Source organism: Nanorana parkeri, unplaced genomic scaffold, assembly GCF_000935625.1.
Source record: "Nanorana parkeri isolate BGI_ZX_2015 unplaced genomic scaffold, ASM93562v1 scaffold375, whole genome shotgun sequence".
Classification (NCBI taxonomy): Eukaryota; Metazoa; Chordata; class Amphibia; order Anura; family Dicroglossidae; genus Nanorana; species Nanorana parkeri.
In genome coordinates, this window is record NW_017306643.1 from 410,283 (window position 1) to 429,859 (window position 19,577).

A 19,577-nucleotide genomic window follows, 5' to 3' on the forward strand; every position below is an offset into this window, starting at 1 on the left:
ATACAACACGCCGGCAGCGGCTCTGTGAAGGCGTGTGTGATAAGCATTTGCTAGAGCAACTTTTGTAAGAGTTTTTAATCTTCAAATAAATTTGTGTTTTTACGATATCACGCTATGGATGTTTAAAATTTTTTTTCCTGTGCATTTGGTGAATGAAAAAAGAGACAGTAAAAGTGGCGGTACAACGTCCAAGTGGACAGATTGTGAGCACTGTAAGACCATTTTTGTTTAATGGTCCACCCTACCCACCCCCACTCAACTCCTGAGTGGCAAAAGGAGATGAAGAAAGGAACCATAAATAGAGGAGAGGCAGGGAGAGTCCATGGAAATCCGCCAGCTCATGTGTCCTTTACCAATGGGAGAAGATTTTAGAATTGGTCTCTTAAAAGTGATTACAGACTGAGCTTTTGAGAGTCAGAATACTAATGTCATTCCACTGTTCCTCAGAGAATTGCACCTCCAACATCAGCTCTCATTTCTCTTTGAAATAAGGTGGACCACCTCCAGCTCCAGAACTAAGCATACCATACAACACGGAGATCAGATGTCTGGTGTTCCTTTTACATAAGGCCATGTATTAAATTTTTTTCAGCTCCCCTCCACAAAGCCTGGGACCAACAAGAGCCTGTTAAAAAGTGCAAATAGAACCACCACGTTATGAACTAGCGCACAGCCCAAGTAACTATCTCCGCACGGGGCAAGCATTCTTTATGTTGAAAAAACATCCCAGCTCTCAAGCGGACAGAGAATTTCAAATGATTAAAGAATGTGGACACATTCCCAGGTGGAAATTCATGGTTCCCTTTTAAGGGTGTAAGGGGACACTGGGGTTGATAGTTTTTGTAAGGAGCATACACTGTGGAAAACATTGAATAATGCTCCCATCAGCCGATGATTTTTGACCTGCACTGGCTCATGCACCCTTTCCTACCAAGGTAGAAGGAATATCTCCGTCTGTAGCCATTCTTGTTCTATTGTGATCCATGCTTCAGAGTGTATGTGGACACTCCAATCCACCAATCTCATCAAGTGACATGCCTGATTAATATCTGGTGCCCCCAACCTCCCATGCCATTTCATATCTTTCAGTATTTGCGTATTCTTGGATGCTTACAGTCCCATATGAAACCAAACAGCTCCCTATCCAAATTTTTCAGGAATGTAGGAGTTAAGGCTATGGAGATTGTCTGTAAGAGGTAAAGTATTCTCGGGAGAACATTCGTTTTGACTATCGTTAACTTACCATTCCACAAAAAACACGATCTTACACCATCTCTGCAAATCTGCCACAACGGATTTGGCCAATGTGGCAAAGTTAAGACTGTATAGAGCAGGGGTAGCCAAACTCCGGCCCTCCAGCTGTGGTAGAACTACAAATCCCATGAGGCATTGCAAGATTCTCACAGCCACAGACATGACTCCCGAAGAGAGATGCACCATGGGATTTGTAGTTTCACCACAGCTGGAGGGCCGTAATTTGGCTACCCCTGGTATAGACCATCCTTGTGAGGTGGGGGATTGATGCCTAGATATTTGATGTGGGATTGAGGCCATGGAAAGGAAAGGCTTTCCTTAAGTGACACCTCTGTGAATAAAGGCATGCCTATATTTAAGGTTGCAGATTATTGATTTTCAGGTTTGACAGCTCACCATATTCTTAAAATGCGCGCATGAGATTGGGTATGGTGACAGAAGGGTTTGAGGAAAAACAACATGTCATCTGCAAATGTGGCAACCTTATACATAGTATTGCCTGTCTGCAGTCCACGAATTTCAGTATGTTGTCTAATTATTCCTTGGAAAAAAAAAGATCAAAGATAAAAAATAAAAATCAAGGGCAATAGAAGGCAACCCTGCTGAGTGCCATTACAATAGGGAAGCTAGAGGATATCATTTTGTTGGTTTTTACCTCCACATATGGGTTGGAATAAACTGCTCCAATCCAAGCAAGCATTCTCGCCTGAAGGTCAGTGAATTTCAGCACTGCAAACATATAATACCACACTAATCTGTTGAATGCCTTTTTTGCATCCGTCGACAAAAGGACAGCGTCAACTTTGCTTGCTCTGGCCCAAAAAATAGCATTGATGGCCTTTGTTGTGTTACCCCGTGCCTCCCTTCCCAGGGCAAACCCCACTTGATCGCCACCAATCCAAGTGGTAAGCAACTGGAGAAGTCAATTTGACAGAATGTGGGAGAAAATTTTCAGGTCCACATTTAGTATTGAGATTGGACAATAATTGGAGCAGATCTTGGGGTCTTTCACCTCTTTAGGAATCAACGTAATATGGGCTCCAAGCGCATTCGAAGGAGAGGGATATGTATCATCCAATAAGTTGTAGGCTTTCGTTAAAATGGGGACCAAGTATATTGTCGCACAGTTTATAATATTGCTGCAGAACCCCATCAGTTCCTGGTCATTTACCCAGTTTCATTTGTTTTAAAGCGCTGTGAAACTCCCTCCATATCTGCTCCTTTAGTGTCTTAGCTGTGGTGGCATCTAAGGTTGGCATATTTGCCTTCCATAATAACAATTCTATTTTACATTTCTAGATCTCCACCTCTTCCTGTGGCACTGTCTCTCCTGTATGGTTATAGAGCAGAGTAATAGTCCCTGAAAACCTGAACTATGTCTGGCGGACTCTGGTATATGTTCCCGTTCCTATCTTCAACATATTCTATAGTAGTTCTAGCTGTCTGAGCTCTCAAAACTTTGGCTAGAAACCTGTTGCTCTTATTCCGCTCTTCATAGTATACGCTGCTGCGAAGTGCCATGCCTTTAAAAACCTTCTTTTTCAGCAAGCAGGATAGCGCCTGTAAAGCTTCAGAAAGTTCCCTAAGTGCATTCTCTGCTAAGGTTTGCTTCTGAACACAGTCCAATGCCCAATATTGTTTTGCTCTCTTAAGCCGGGTGGCTAACTGAATACATTTCCCTCTAATGCTGCATTTATGTGCCTCCCATGTCCTTAAGGATGAGACATCTCCAGTCACATTAATAGAGACATTTTTGTTCAAAGCATTCAAAATTTTACTCACAATTGCTTGATCCAAGAGTAATTGTGAATTCAATCTCCGTTTTCACTGTTTATATTCATTACCAAGTAGTGAAATAGTTGTAGATACTGGGGCATGATCATAAATAATGACCCCTATATCACCAGAATTAAGTTTCTGTAAGTCTCTGGCTCAGAAAAATATAGTTGATCCTGGAGAATTTGTTATGTAAATTGGAAAAGAAAGAATAGTCTCTCTCAGTAGGATGAACGGTCTGCCAGGTATCAGCTAGACACACAGATACAAAAACATTGTCAAATGAGTTAGAGTTTTGTATGACAGAATCTTTGTGAAAAGTACTAAGGATCTTTTTTTGGTGCATTCAGGCCCTTGACATTCCAATATGTAGCTTTCCACTGTATCTGTCCTACTTGCATGTTGGAAGCAGGGAGAGAAGTCAGAAAACTAACCCTCCTCCTTCTAACCTTGTAAAATCGCTTCTCACACAGCTCTTCCCGGAGTGAGTATTCCCCCCGGTAGTAACTCTCAGTTTCACTATGTCTTATTTATACCATATGGTGAGGGGAGGCAAAAAAGGAAAATTGAGTAAAGAGGATTAGGTGTACAGTAAGTAAAGAGAGGAAAGCGAAAAAAGGAGGAGGATGGGGGGACAACTAACCACTCACGACAGTGAGGGGAGAGGTCACAAAAATATATCCCTGAGAGATTGAAGTCTACAGTAAAAGCCTCTCAATTGGGACCAGTGTTGGGTGGGGCAGGAAAATCCCCAGACACTTCATTTTGTCGGCAACGTTAAACTAATCAAGGCTTGGCACCACCATCAGACCCCCTTTAGCATTATGGTAGAAAACTTTAACCACACCTCATGTAAGAATGCAGAAGACTAGTGTCTCACCCCCCACTATTAGACATGTGCACCCCCACTATTAGAAATGTGCACAGGCAAAACAATTGTTTAGTTTTGTTTTAGTTTTCATTCAGATTTTCTGTTATTTTGGGATTAGGGTCAGAAAGTCAATTCGGTTCGGGATTCTGACAAAATACATAAGCGGTAGTCTGTACGAATTTTCATTTATGAACAAATTTTTGTTGCAGCAAAGTGACAGGCAAAAAACTATTCATATGGCACCTCTGCTCACAGACCCGTATGGCATTCGGGAGCTCCCGAATGCTATTTGGTATTTGACAGCTGAAAATGTCAAATGTGCAGGGCGAGCCCTGTGACGTCACACTCGCCCCGCCCATCTGTTTACATTCGGGCAGGAGATGACATTTTGCGACGCGTTCTTGTCGTGCTTGGATGGGTCATCATGCGGCAGGACTTTTTTTTATTTCGGCTTTTCGGCGGGCGTCATGCATTGTGATTGACTGTTTTGCAAAAAACTATTAAAAAAAGAAATTACTCCATTCACTTTGGAGTTCCTAACGTTTGCATCAGATGCACCCTCCCATCAGAGTTCCCCCCTTTATGATCAGGAGCCACATCAAAAGCCCCCCTCATCATCTTTGTGTTCTCATTACCCCCTTTACATCAGAGTCTTACCTTATCATTTTAACCACATTGCAGCTGCTGGAGCTTGTTAGAGGGACTGGAGGTGAAGCAGGTCTGAACAGAGGCAGAATTCTGTCCTCTTCTGAGTGCTGTGGGAGGTTCCAGATGCAGCCTGTTCTGTATTAGTCATGCGTTTCCTTGGTGCTGGCTCACCTGCACCATGGAAATCACCATGGAAATGCATGATATGGTTTGAAAATTTAAAAACAGCCCTGACAAAGCCAGAACGCACCCTGGTTGAGAAAGGCTGGTATATTTAACAGATGAATGGACCAAATAAGAGAAGTTCATTGTTATAGTTTACATACCTTTTTAAGCAGCTAGGCAGAATCACTGTAGTAACTAATTTGTCCTGCCTGTATTGGTTAATTTGCATATTTCTACATTAAATATGATAAAATATGAAAGAACATGAATGTGAAAATCACATAAACATTCTTTTCGAGCCAGTTTACACCAATTACGGTGCATTCCAGAGCGGTAGCTGCTGGAACACACTGTAATAGCACACTAAACTCCCCCCTTGGTTCTGGGGCGGGAGGGGGCATTGCAGGCAATGGCACAGCAATTGGGCACATGGCAAAACATTGCCTGCGTTCCGGTCCAGTGCAAACTCAAAAGATGCTCCATGCTGAAAATAAAATATACTTTTTTAAAGATTTTTTTTAACTATTTGAAAGATGAAACAGCCGGTTGTTCTACCTTTTAGCTCCATGTTTATTATGCATTCATGTGGAAAGCTAGATGTCTGTTAAAAAAAGCAAAACCAAAGAAAATTATATGCTTTTGCTTATTGTGAATTTCCTTTTCAGACGAGCTTCGAGCAGCATGAGGAATTGATGGCTCTTCTATATAGTCAACAAAGAGAACTTTCTGAACTTCGTCAGAATCAGCAGGATCTCATGCAGAGGCTCACTGATCATTTAGATGCAACTCAAAGTTCTATCATGGGACATGTGGAACGTGTCATTGACACACAGCAAGCACAAGAACGTATCTTTTCATTCTTTTCATGGCAATAGTACTTTGCTCCTTAGATTACTTCTTTACTAAGATAGCTTTAAGGGACTGTGGGATGAAAAACAAAGATGTTTACTATAAACGTGTGTGTCATATTCATGTTTTTTAATTACTTTTCCTGATGACACTAGCTATGTTAGAATTTTAGGACCTGTGAATAATAAACTCTTAAAGTACAACTACCCTTTTCCAGAAAAAAAAGCCCACCTTACCCCGCCTCCCTAGATAGAAGTCCCCTCCTCATTGCTGGATCTGATGCAGAGGCTCGCTGATCATTTAGATGCACCTCAGGATGTCATCATGGTGCATGTAGAATGTGTAATTTAGCCCAGACCCCAGTGCACACTTATCTGTCTGTGGTAACCTCCTGTAGTGTTTACATCCGCAGTGTGGAAATCTTTTTTCATTACTGCCTGCTCATGACCCCCACAAACACTTGCATGGGGTTGTACTCCTAGCATCTCTGCTGTAGGAACATTGTCCATTTAAATCTATGGGGAGTTAGTGTGCAAGCATGGGCAGTGCCGGAAAGGTTTTCTTGATCATACATCACAGGACACAGGGAGTTAATTCCTAGACTACTGTGTTATACAGCTACCTTGAGGTGATTGTACACTGGCCTCCCACTCCCAGTTTTTTGACTATTGTCCTTAGGTGATGGCTGTGGTCATTAGGGAGCCCTGACACTGAGGGCAAGAGCTGGATCGCATGCTCCTGATGACCATTGCACATCCTGGTAAGGACCAAAGGTAAGCATTTGCTCTGCCACCCAGGTTCTACATGATGTCCTCATCTCCCCTATAGGGGTATTGCTATGATTAGATTATCTATTGCAGCATATGGGCTGGCTCTGCTAAGAGAAGCTTACCTACTTTTTTTGGACTTTTTTTTCATCAAGTTCTAGCTGCTCCATTGAAAAACAAAAAAACAAGTAAAACCTTTTTATTCAAAAAAGAGTAAACAAAAATATACTCAAAAATAAAGTAGTATCTAAAAGCATCAAAATGCACTGACAATCCTTGATTGAATAGCTGCTGTGGATGTAACAGATGGAGAGATCAAGGAGACACTCAGGAGACTCTGCTCTCCTCACAGAGTTCCACTGCTAATGCATAGCGTGCTTTCGGGGACACAACCCCTTCCCCAGAGCTTAGACATTCTAGCTCACTATGTGCTATTTCATACTCTACAGCCAGTCAAAAAGATCACTAGGATTGAAATCCCACCAATTGTAGGCTAACATAATGTTACTAGGGAGAAAAGCAGATAGCCAATCACAGAAAAAAAAAAAGTGGGCATTAACTTGGCCAGAAAAGTCGCCCCCCATTAACCCACTTAGCCGGCAGTTCGGGGGAAAGAGAACAGACTGAAGAAAAATGAATACAGACTACCCACTGGCCTTTACAGCACATTATACCACCCATATAGATCTCTTGGAAGGGGGTTGGTGCCCACTGGGACGGCGAAGCCAGGATGGAATTTGTCCCTAATGTCCAGAGATCTGCAACAAAGGGTATTTGCTGTGGTAAATCAGACTTAGTACCCTTCCCTGGCCCAGTGTGCTGATGCTCCAGTCCCTCCTGGGGTTAATAGTGGGGGGCTGGGTGTGGCACATTTGAATGGAGTGCCAGTCATTTTTAAAATTTTAGCATATTTTTTTTCATCAGTCAGTCGCAGGGTCTGTTTCACTGGACTGCCATGCTACCTATGCCGGATCAATTTTTCAGATCTTACTCTGTTGCACGCACCATTTCTCTGGTACGTGTGCTCCGACCACGCCACTTTTGCTCCCGGCTTCCGCAATACAGCACAGTGATTCTTGGATGTATTCTGAGATCCAATTGCCTACAGTGCCTGGCACAGAATGCTAACTCTTCCTCTCTGCAGTGGTCAAGGTTGTAAGCAGGGCCGTAGATACATTTTTTTCCTGGGGGGGTTCAGCTTCCTCAAATTATAAGATTTTATCTAGCAGACACACCAAGGTTTGAAAAAAAATAAAAAAACGGCCATATCATTCCTAAACCAATCCTTTACCCTGAGCAATACCGATTTTGTTTGACACCATATGGATAAAAACCATGTTTTCAAAAGACTTATAATTGGTACCAATTCACACAAACCACTTAGTATACACTTATATATTTATTATACACTTATATAAATATTTAGCAGAATACATTTGGCCTAATTTTATGAAGAAATTTGATTTTATTTGATATTTTGTATGACAAAAAGTTAAAAATATTTATTTCGCACAATTTTTTGTCTTTTTTCATTTATATTAAAAAAAAAAAACCAGCGGCGATCAAATAGCACCAAAAGAAAGCTCTATTTGGGTAAAAAAATAGGCTCCCGTGGGAAAGTCTTTCATTAGCGCCCCCACAAATCAATCCACAGTTCAATGCTCTAGACAAACTGTTCCCTTGCCTATGTTTTCCCCTCCTGATCCACCTTCAAATCACCTCATTCTCCAGTGCTGCTTTGTTAATTTAGGAGCCACTTCTGGGCTTGTTTCAATTTTCAAGGCATTGCCCCTTCTAATCTGTCATGGAGGAGAGACTTGAGTGATTTCAAGCCTACACTTCATGGTGGTTCAGGAGGGGTGCTGCCGCACCAAAAGAAGGGAGAACAGAAGCTGGTCTAAAGCCACTGACCCACTATGGACACCCACCATATAGCAATATATTATACAGCAATGCAGAATACCACCAGCTATAGAGGATTATAATTCTCACGAATACATTATATAGCAACGCAGAATAATATGAAGCTACATACTCTGTGTTGCTCCAGGGTGGTGGCCTGATGTCTCCAGGGTCTCAGGACGGCTGTGCGGAGTCTCAGGACGGCTGTGCGGAGTCTCAGGACGGCTGTGCGGAGTCTCAGGACGGCTGTGCGGAGTCTCAGGACGGCTGTGCGGAGTCTCAGGACGGCTGTGCGGAGTCTCAGGACGGCTGTGCGGAGTCTCAGGACGGCTGTGCGGAGTCTCAGGACGGCTGTGCGGAGTCTCAGGAATGCTGTATGGGGTCTCAGGAGGGCTGTGCTGAGTCTCAGAAGTAGAGCTGTAACAACTATTCGGTTTAGTAGATTAAAATCAACGATGGAAAACGTTGTCAATGTTTTACATTGTCGATTAGTCGGCTATCAATTTAATTACCTGTTCGCGGCTTCACACACGAGCTGCACGCCACGCTCAAGCCGCGCTAGCTGAGGACATTCCTCTGCTACTCTCTTCCCCGTGAGCTTCCTGACTCACCGCTGCCCGCCAACAATCAAGGGCCCACGATTCAAAGTGAGTCACTCAGCAACGAGCGCAGGTCAGCATTCAGCCCATGTCCGGGCCGTGGGCCAGAAAGGCACAGGCAAAGGGCCAGATATGGCATGCGGGCCATAAAATGCCCAGGTCTGCCCTATAGGAACACTGGGGGTGATAGATGAGTTGGAATATTTGATTCCCCAGATAGTCCTCATTGGCTGTGTTCTGCTGCAGACTTCTGAAGTATATCACCCCCAGTGTTCCTATAGGGCAGACCTGGGCTTGTGCTGCTATGAGAGCCATTACTGAAAGGAGGGAACCCCCCCAACACCACCACCATGGGGAGAATCTAAACCTTTTTAATGTTCCTGTTTAAAAAAAAAAAATATATATATATATATATAACTGGTCGGTGGTATTCTGCATTGTGCCGCTGTATTATATAGCGGCACACTGCAGAACACCAGCAGCTATAGAGGAACAACAAATCCCAACAATAATACATTAAACTGCTTATATAATGTATTAATGCTGGGATTTGGTGTTCCTCTATAACTGGTCGGTGGTATTCTGTATTGTGCCGTATAATCATTATACTGTACAGCGCAATGGAGAATAACACCAGCTATAGAGGACTACAAATCCCAGCAATAATAAATTATACAGCGCAATGGAGAATAACACCAGCTATAGAGGAATACATCAGATCCCAGCAATAGTACATTATATACAGTGCAATGCAGAATACCAGCAGCTACAGAGGACTACAAATCCCAGCAATAGTACATTATAGTATAATATACTATTGCTGGCATTTGTTGTATTCCTGTATAGCTGCTAGTATTCTGTATTGTGCCGTATAATCATTATACAGCGCACTGCAGAATACCACCAGCTGTGCGGTGTCTCAGGTGGTCTGTGCGGGGTCTCAGGTGGGCTGTGCGGGGTCTCAGGTGGGCTGTGCGGGGTCTCAGGTGGGCTGTGCGGTGTCTCAGGTAGGCTGTGCAGGGTCTCAGGTTGCCTGGTGGGCTGTGCGGAGTTTCAGGTGGGCTGGGGGAGTCTCAAGTTGGGCTCCGCGGATTATTATCATTAATAATGTTTTTCGTGTTTTCACTTTTTATCAGTTTTTTTTATTTGAATTTCTTTTATTTTTTTCACTTAACTATATTGCTATCGCACAGGGGTTAACAAGTTCCTGTGTGATAGCCTTCGGAGGGGACAGGTTCTCTTTATGAGCCTGCCCTCCAGTACAGACTATGGACTCTGGACTTAGAATGCAGTAGACTCAGGCCCGGTGCAGGCCTAAGCGATCCGGGAACGCGAGTCCTGGGATCGCACGGTCCTGCACAATGCAGGCCGCGATTGCCGTGCGGCCCCATTGATTTCAATGAGGTGACATCCGTACAGCAATCGCAGAAAAAAGGTAAACAACGTGCGGCTGTTTTAGCGCAATCCACCCGGCGCGACTAGGTTGCAATTTTAAAATAATGGCACACCTACAGCGCGATCGGTGCACGCCTAGGCGACTACTGACCGAGCGGAATCGCGCACTATTGACGTGTGGTGATGTGTCATCTAGGTGTGCACACTAGACTTGAGACATAGGAAAGCACTAGACTCTGGACTTTGCAACACAGTGGACTTTGGACTAATCACAGATAATACAAACACCCCCCTCCCCTGCTACCTGATTGCCTGCTCTGTCTCTATGCAGCCTTCTGATCTTGGTAGGACACCCTGCCCCATGCAGAGCCCGCACTGAGGCTTGCACAAATAATCCAGGGCCAGGCAGGCATATGCACGTCTGAAGGGATGTCGGGATGTCCTGTTTGATAAAATATCTGCATCAGTTCTCCAGCCGTCACCCATGTTTTATCAAACAGGATATCCCCGGCATCCCTTTAGATGGCCATGTCCGTCTGTGGATGTTCTTCAGACGTGAGCTCGGGAGCACATTCCCCCCTCTGCCCCCTCTCGCTACACCACTGCCAGGACCCTCTGTGGGGGGTCTGGACCCCCCTATCCCCCCATTATCTACGCCCCTGGTTGTAAGTACCCCTTGAGGGGGGTAGCCCACACTGCAAATGGTAGATCATTGGAGTAAGGGCAATGAATCAGGAAGCCTCACCAGCTCATGCTAAGAAAACTGCTCTGGGGGGGGGGGTTGTAATCTCTCCCCCAAAGGCCCTGAGTCTTAGTCATGATTGCTGTTCCCCAGTCTGAGTCTCTTCCTTCCTCTGAGACCTACATTGCTCTTTCAGGCCCACACTCCTCCTCCTGCCTGTCTAGAGAATTTTCCACCATTATGGCTGATTTCATGGGAAGGCTCAAAGAATTAAAAAAATTGCTAGGGGAAAGAGGGAGCACTTTTTTGGCAGAAGATACTTTTTTGTCTTTCTGTTAAAAATACCTACCTCCAGCATTTTTTCATTATTTTTTAACATCTTCAATATTCCCAAGCCTTCCCTGTATACTCTCAGCCTAAAAAAAATGGTCCTCTCTAAAACGCTTTACTCAGCAATACCTAGTTAAGGAGGGTTTCCCTAAGAAATGCATAGCCCCTGTTGTAGACCTAGCCTCAACAAAAGCCTTACATTCTCTGTTGCAAATGTCCATGTTTTCAAGGACCCTATAGAAAAAAATCATAGAAGCACTTCTTGGAACCATGTTTTTATTGGATGGGCTCACCATGCAACCTACTGTTGCAAGCATGTCCATCTGCCAAACCCTGGTTGTCTGCAATAAGCACGTGGTTTGGGACCCTGGATTTATTCTGACAGATTCGTCTGTCCACAGGCACCTAGAGCTCCTGCCCGTGGCCTTGCACTATTTCATTGACAGAATGGCTAATACGAAGGATGAGTCTCCTTTTAATGCACAAGGAGTCTTAAGTGCAGGTGTATAGAAATCCATTGCAGGAAAGTGAAACGCCATAAGAGGAAGTCCTTTGACTGGGAATGCCTCTTTGTTATCTCCCTGGATGCCTATATTAAGGAAAAAGAAAGTGAAAGCTCCAGTAGTTAAGCCTTTGGCTCCTGGGTCCAGGTTCTTTGGTTCCTTTATTTTCCCCAGGCATTGGGATCCAAGTCTAAGCCAGGCACACAGTTCCATCTTAAGACTTATAGATCTAAGCCCACCAAATCTGGGAGCAGGCCCTCCTCACTTTCAAGAGACGCTCTGTCTTGTCAGAATGGGGGGGCATCTGTCCGTCTTTTGGTCCTCATCTGGGCCCATAACATTTCAGATGTCTGGGTCCAGAGCGTAATATCCAATGGCTACAAATTGGGGTTCATCTGCCTCCTCCCCTCTTCACGCTCTCGAATTGGCCTATCTCTTCACAAAAGCAGGGTGATCTGTACACTGCTCCTCAGCTCCTCTGTTAAGAGGTCATTGCCCCCTGTTCCTATCAAGAAATGTTTCCAGGGGTTCTATTCCAACCTGGTTACTGGTCCTAAGGTAAAGGAGGCATTTGTCTTATTCTGCATCTAAAGATTATCTATAGAATCCAGCAGGTTACAGAGTTTTTACCAGCTCAGTTATTGTACTGTTATTGTAACAGAGGAATCTTCTGGCCTCTGTGAACATCAAAGATGCTTAATTGCGCATCCCCATTTTCACTTTAAATCAATGCTATCTGTGTTTTTCTTTGTGCACACAACATTAGGTTTGTCCACTGCACCTGGCATCTTCACCAAGGTACTTGCCCTGGTCCTACAGTAGCTCTGCTTTGCTCTCGGGGTGTCCACATAATAAGATGCCTGGATGATGTCTTTCTAAAGGATCAGTCTGATCAACCAATGTCCAGAGGACATTGCAGACACTGCAGGGCTTTAGCTAGAGCCTCAATCTCAAAAAAATCCACGTTGGATCTGCCTCATCTCTTCGAGTATCTGGGCCCAATCTTCAACAAAGCCCTGTCCAGGGTCTTTCTTCCCCAGGAAAACTTTTGTCCCTCAATTGACAGGCATGGACATTGCCCCGGGAACTGTCCTCTATTTGCTTTTGCATTCTACTACCTGTTCACTTTTCCCAAAGCAAAAGGAGGTTCTGCCCTATTCTCAATCTGAAGATTCTCAATGGGTTCCTGCGAGTCCAAAACTTCTGTATGGAATCTACCTGCTCTGTCATCGCCTCACTTCACCTGGAAGACTTCAGGCATCAGTGGAAATCAAGCAGGCATATTTGTACATCCTCCCTGCTCCTCATTCAGACTTACCTGCCAAGCCTCACAGCCAGCATCCCAGCCCCAGACGGTGGAATGTTGTGCACACACTTCTCCTATCCCGCCGCCTGTTACAAGGGATGCGGCTGGGAGAGGAGGTGAGTCACAAGACCCGCCCCCTTGCTGAGAAGCCCGTCGGCAGTGCGGGGCCCCGGGACCCTGCACTGCCGCATATTCCACCGGGGGGGGCCAGGACCGTACCTCACTGGGCCCCCCACAGCCTCAGTTCCCGAGGCCCCCGGCGGTAGTTCTGCCCCTGGACAGGGAGCCACAGCAGAGGGATGGAAGAGCCACATGTGGCTCAAGAGCCGCGGGTTGCAGACCCCTGGCTTGGACTGTACAGGCTTGGTGCTTATTTGAGCACCATCTCTGTCTGATCAAAACACCTTTCTACAGAACCAGATAGGGCTGGACACACACTTCTTGTATATCTGCACGCACGCTGCTTCTGCAGCAAATATGCACACATGCTGCTCCTAATGAAAATCTGTCTCCACAGGAGGGAGCACTGACTGATTAGAGAAAATATTAATTTGTGGGGAAAACCCTCCTGTTTCTAATCATCCTTTTCCACTGGGCTGCTCATGACATCCTTTCAACTCTAGTAACACCAGAACTGGATCTCCCAGTGTTGTCAATTACTTTTTCACTGTGATAAACATGAAAGTGCCATAATGTGTGGGGCCAACCACTTTGGCACTCCTTGTCCAGTGCAATGCCTTATTCATCTGGCTAGGGGCCTGTAACATCGGGATTAAAGAGTCAGTAGAAGCCTGACTAATAATAAGCCAAGCAGTGCACTATCCATACATCGACATTAAAACTTGAAGTAGACTTTACAGTATGGCAATTAAAGGGTCAAAACAAGCTTACACTTTTTGTTTTCATTAATAACGTGGATGTTAAGACAAACCTTTGTTTTTTTTATTTTATTGCCATCTGATGCTCCATTAGAGAGATTACCTTCACTTTATCACCTGTTCTCAATATTATTTTCCACACAGGGAGTGAGGGGAACTACAACAGCAACACAGGCATAACTAAAAATATATTTCTTTGATAGAGTTGAAGACGATTGGAACGGAACCCCTGTTAGCTTTTTTCGTCTGTGTGATTTTGTTTTTTCCCAATCTTCGGTCTGGTAAAGCTGTTGTCAGCGGGGGCAGAAAGTGAGGGTAAATCTCTCTAATATAGCCTGCAAGTATTTGGCTTGGCATGCACTTAAATTGATGTCCTATCTGCTATGAGTAGAAGTGATCTGGGCATCTGTACACCTGAATGTTGGGCCATTTTAAAAGCCAAAGCTTCTGCACTTCCTGATGCTGACGCTTGCCCTCCCTTTACTACCTCCTGCATATTTTTGTTGGCCAGTAATGTGCCATTGTAAGGGTAATTTTTTTAAGTATCTGGGAGTTCAGCTTTATTACATTTTATAACCGTTGCAACTTTTATTTTACTGAAATATTAAAGTTTTAAAGTCCATAAATATTTAGTCCACTTTTGCAGTGAAATTTGAGAGATCCCCATTAAATGTTTGTGTTCCCATTCACACAGCATGCCCCAAACAGACTGAGCGTCTTCTCATTAGCATTCAATGCGTTGAAGACTTTAACCCTTTTATTTGGACAGACAGTGTTCAAATCTTCAACTGATAATGAAATATTCTAGTACAGCACAGACCTGGTTAATTGAATAAACCTAACTTCACACAGCTCTCTACTCCCCTGCTTAACATTACATACGGGGAGGCTTGGTAGGACATGCATAGTTGGAGTAACCAATATCTCAAAAATCAGAAAGTTATAGCATATGGTAAATACGAAGTACATACAGCAATGAAAAACATTAAAGGGCAAAGATCTCATCAAGAGACTGCTATTACATTCCATAAGAAGTTGGTAACAGAATTAAGAAGACACATTGGGTCTAATGGAATCAATTCAGGGCCCAGGTCAATGCGGCTTCTTGCCACCAGCCCTGTGTAGGGATGACTAAGGAATGAAAAGAAAAGGAGCGGTGGGGTGATGAGAAAAAGAAAATTGGGTGATGACAAAAAGAAATTGCAACAGGCAAGGTCATGTAAATAGAAGAAGCAGAAGAAATAAAGCATAGTACAGATAGATGAAGCTGAACCCAACCCCCCCGCAAATATCAACAGGAGATTTCTCATGGAGAGCATGTAGGGTTCATATAAATGTACGTAGAGTGGCATAGCATTGCTGGGAGAAGCAACAGCAAAAAGTATTGTCACAGGAACAGGCTCGTCACTATCAATAAGCCTCCGTAATAAGGGTATACACAAGAGTGAACTTTAGGGCCCAGCCAGACCAGGTATGGACATACGACGACATCGGTCACTATGGATAAGTTCCTCCATGGTTGCAACATGGTCAATCTGGCGGAACCAGTCTTTAATAAAAGGAACTGGATTTCCAAAGCCACAATACAAGCAATTTTGTTGCATTCAGTAGGTGAAAGGGGATAGACTGTCTATATACATTCAAGCAGTGGTTATGTGTAACTTCAGGACCCACATTTGTCCTTGGTCATTAACTCACACCCCACTGGAACGCACGGCATTGTGGTACTGTGCGTTCTGGTGAGGGTGATCAAACTATGGGCTGCTGGTGCGTTTGGGGTGCCAATCAAATGAATGGCAACACAATAAACCTCCTGCACCAGATTGTGTGATTGCATGGTACAGTTTGTTGATCACACGACACTGTGTGATTAACGCACTGCACTAGTGTGATCGGGCCCTCAAAAACACTGATAGACACACAACCACAGACACAATCTCGCACACACACACACTCCAAAAAAAATTCTTCTTTAGGATCCACTCACCTCTCTACCTTACGATAACTAGAGTGGATCCTCAGTCCAGTGTGGGCTGCTGTGCTGTGATTGAGCTCCATCCATATGTGCATTACTTGTACAGCTCTTTTGCGTGCCCTGTAGAGGTGCCCAGAGCCAGAATGTGACATCACTTCAGTCCAGGCACTTCTACAGGGCACGCAAGGGAGCTGTAAGCAATGCACGTATGGATAGAGTTACCTTGCAGTCATAACCCCAGCCCACCTCAAGCTGACACTGAGCCCTGGGCAGCAAATTTTGAATGGCTACTCGGCACGAAAGCTGATAGTGCTGCACGTGACGACCCACCAGTTGAGAACCATGGTGTTAAAGGACATTGAAGGACAGTAAAGCAAAAACTGTGCGAGGTGGAATTGTAAGGAGTGTCCTACGATTTAGGCAATGAGAGTGAACTCAAGTCACTCTCACTCAGTAGAAGAGTGAGACATGACCACCAAATATGTAGCATTGTGCCCCTATCTCTGTGGCACTTCCAGCAGTCTTTAGGGAGGTGAGGAACGATCTTATTTAAAAAAAAAAACAGGTGTACGGTAACATCTGGTTCGGAGCTTGTAGTTGGTTTCCTAAATATTCATTCATATTTTAACAATCCTCTTCAGTCAAAGTGACATTAGTTTCCTTTTTCCCAATTCATAACTACAACTCCTTTTGGCGAAAATCTGGGAAAATGAACCAGAGTACAGAGTGGTAACAAGGTATCAAACCAGAGAAGTAGAAATGCATAAGCGTTTGAAGCATATGCCGCTCTATTAGGGAGTGCATTCAAAAAGTGATGTACTTACAGGTAGGACCAGTGTGGTATGGTTGTGGCTTGGAGAGCTGCTTGTAGATCAGAACAGCATAGGAAAGAACTATCAGTGGAAAATTGTACAGTCTGCAGGGATGGATCAACACCCAGAAATGAAGAAACGTGTGTTTTCATATCCAGGAGGAAGGCAGGATTATTGCAAATCAGAGTCAGAGGGCCAAGAGACAAGAACATATCCAGAAAAGTGCATATTCGGTAGAACACTTATAGTGAGACAAAGATAAGAGGATGAGTATGTAAAATAGGGCATATTTCTGCCTTAGGATGCCAAGGGCATGAGCGAAGAAGGAGCAGGGAAAACGAATGTTCAAAAATATCCCACATCTTTTGAGTAGCATGTATATTCCAGTTGACTATTCTTATTAAATAGCTGGCTCAGTACTTGAAAACATTCGGGAAACCTATCCCCCTTTGGATTTTGGTAAGGAAAGGCTTGTAACAAATTCTAAAAGTTATGCCTTTCCAAATCAAGGTCCAGAAAAGAGACTTAACAGAAGTGAAAAATACAGGGGAGACATATATGACTAGTTTGGATTAGGTAAAGGAGTCTGGGCAATACATACATTTTTAAGATTACAGCCCTCCCCAACCAAGAGAAATGAGTCTTGTCTCCATCTTGCAAACCTTTTCGATGGGCATTCAGCAAACGGTGGAAAATAAAGAGAGTATAAATCTTTGAGATTCACCAGTAAATACATTCCCAGGTATTTGATGGCTGATGATTGCCATCCGAAAGGGAAGTTCATGTTACATTGGTCTATCACAGCAATTGGAAGGGAGATAATCATAGTGAATATTTTACAACAGTTGATTTTAAAATTTGATAGGGAGTGAAATTCTTTGAACACTTTCAGGAGGTTCGGGAGCATCAGAAGAGGCTGGGTAAGATGAAAAAGGAGGTCTTCTGCAAATGCTGAAACTTTGTAAGTCCGAGAGGGCATGGAAATACCATGAATGTTTTCATTTTCTACCATGCAGAGAAAGGGCATGAGAGAAAGGACAAAAATTAAATGGGATAACGGGCAGCCCTGGCGGCTTCCATTGTGGATGCAGAAGGCGCCCGATAGGTGGCCATTGACACAGACTCTAGCATGAGGGTTAGTGTATAAAATCATAATGCAGGTGAGCATCTTGGATTGAATGCCTAGGAAGTGCAAAGTTCCTTGCATGTAGCCCCAGGGCACTCTATTAAACACCTCAGCATCTATAGCTAGGAATAAATGGGCATATTAGTCACCCAGTGGTGTAAATTGAGTGTCTGAATGGTGTTGTCGCAAGATTCCCTGCTTAGGGATGAAGCCCATTTGAACCAAATCGATGGGAGGTGAGGCAAAAGATGGTTCACCAGAACCTTTATGTAAAGTTTGAGGTCAGCTTTGAGTAGGGATCTCAGCCTATAACTGGTGCAAAAGGCAGAGTCTTTGCCCTCTTCAGGGATCACCATTACATGCACTTCTAGGATATGGTGAGAAAGCAGTGGGGAATCAATAGGAGGGTCAAAAGCTGCTATAAATAGCGGAACAAGGGAATCTGTAAAAGCTTTGTGATGAAGAGAAATAAGACCATTGCGGCCCAAGCTTTTGCTTATTTCAGTTGGTAAATAGCTTCTTGAACCTCTTCAGGACAGAACGGTTCCTCAAAAACAATGACATCATCATCACCAAGCTTAAAAAGACTATATTGAGTCAAGAAAAAGGAGATAGCCTCCAGGCTGGAAGATCCAGAGGGATGAGGGGTGCCCATTTGGTCCAAATTAGAGTTGTTCATAGTAGGTTTGAAATTGAGCAGCAATATTCTGTGTAGAGAAATGTTTGTTACTGGAGGAGGATGTAATGCTCTGGACTACAAATCCCAGAGACGTCAAGCTTATCCCAAGGATGAGCCCAGCTGTAAAGCTTGGCAAAACTTTAATTTCTATTTGTTGTCTGTTCTTGCAGTAAACCTCAAGGAAACTGACCCAGTAGCATTAAAAGTACTTTACTTGGAGAAAATGCTGCGTGTACAAACTTAGTTACAGGAAAAGCAAACAAATACATAAACAAGACAGGCTGCTACAAACATACTATCACATGCACCCACTACACTATCTTCTAGTACATGTAATTTCTAGGAGGGGAAACACTGAAAATGTACTTAGCTTAGGCTGCAGGCTCCACAAATTCCGTGATGAGCAGGACTTGGCCTAAGAAGAATGGCTTCTCATTGCAGTATCCTTTGTATGTCCTGGTCTTGAAGCAAGTCCTCTCACCAATAAACAGCTACCATTTAGGTGACGTAAAACAGAGTGTACTGGAAGGAGCTACATCATACAGGCATAGCAATATGTTGTATAAGTAAACTACAAAAAGAAGTGAGCAAAAAGGTCTCTGAACTAACTGTATATTGCAAAAGAAAACAAAGAACAGCGCATTCTCATGAAATACTGTTTTATTTGTCCATATAAAAGATTAGTAAAGTAATAGAAACGGTGTCTGTAACATATGTATTCAAGACAACCACCCAGACTGATGCACATCAGTCAACCTTAGAATGGACGGTCAAACCAACCCTATATTAAAGGATCCGTAATAGCATATAGCAATAGGCAAACAATGGCATAATGTCCAACTAAATCAAAAGTCAATAAAGACAGAGAGATATAACCATATTGTCAGGAGCCAGATAGTGGGGGAAAAAAACAAGTGTGGCAAATGGGGCACCCGCTAGGTAAGACCATGACCAGGAGGTTGAATAGGGTACAAACTTAAACACGGTAAGGGGCATGTCTAAATAAGGTAAGAACCCCATGACCATGGAAAAGGGACCAAAAGGGTAGTGTAGTGAAGGG

The 19,577-nt window shown here is 43.8% G+C and overlaps 1 protein-coding gene across 1 annotated transcript in view; it reads left to right on the plus strand.

The window, feature by feature from the left end:
• EDC4 (enhancer of mRNA decapping 4) overlaps positions 1–19,577 on the plus strand; it is a 631,081-nt gene that overhangs the window by 405,133 nt on the left and 206,371 nt on the right. Inside the window, exons 18-20 of the mRNA XM_018559011.1 lie at positions 3,634–3,684; positions 3,721–3,733; positions 5,380–5,560. Of these exons, the coding sequence (XP_018414513.1) occupies positions 3,634–3,684; positions 3,721–3,733; positions 5,380–5,560 (245 nt within the window). The remainder of the gene's footprint in view (positions 1–3,633; positions 3,685–3,720; positions 3,734–5,379; positions 5,561–19,577) is intronic.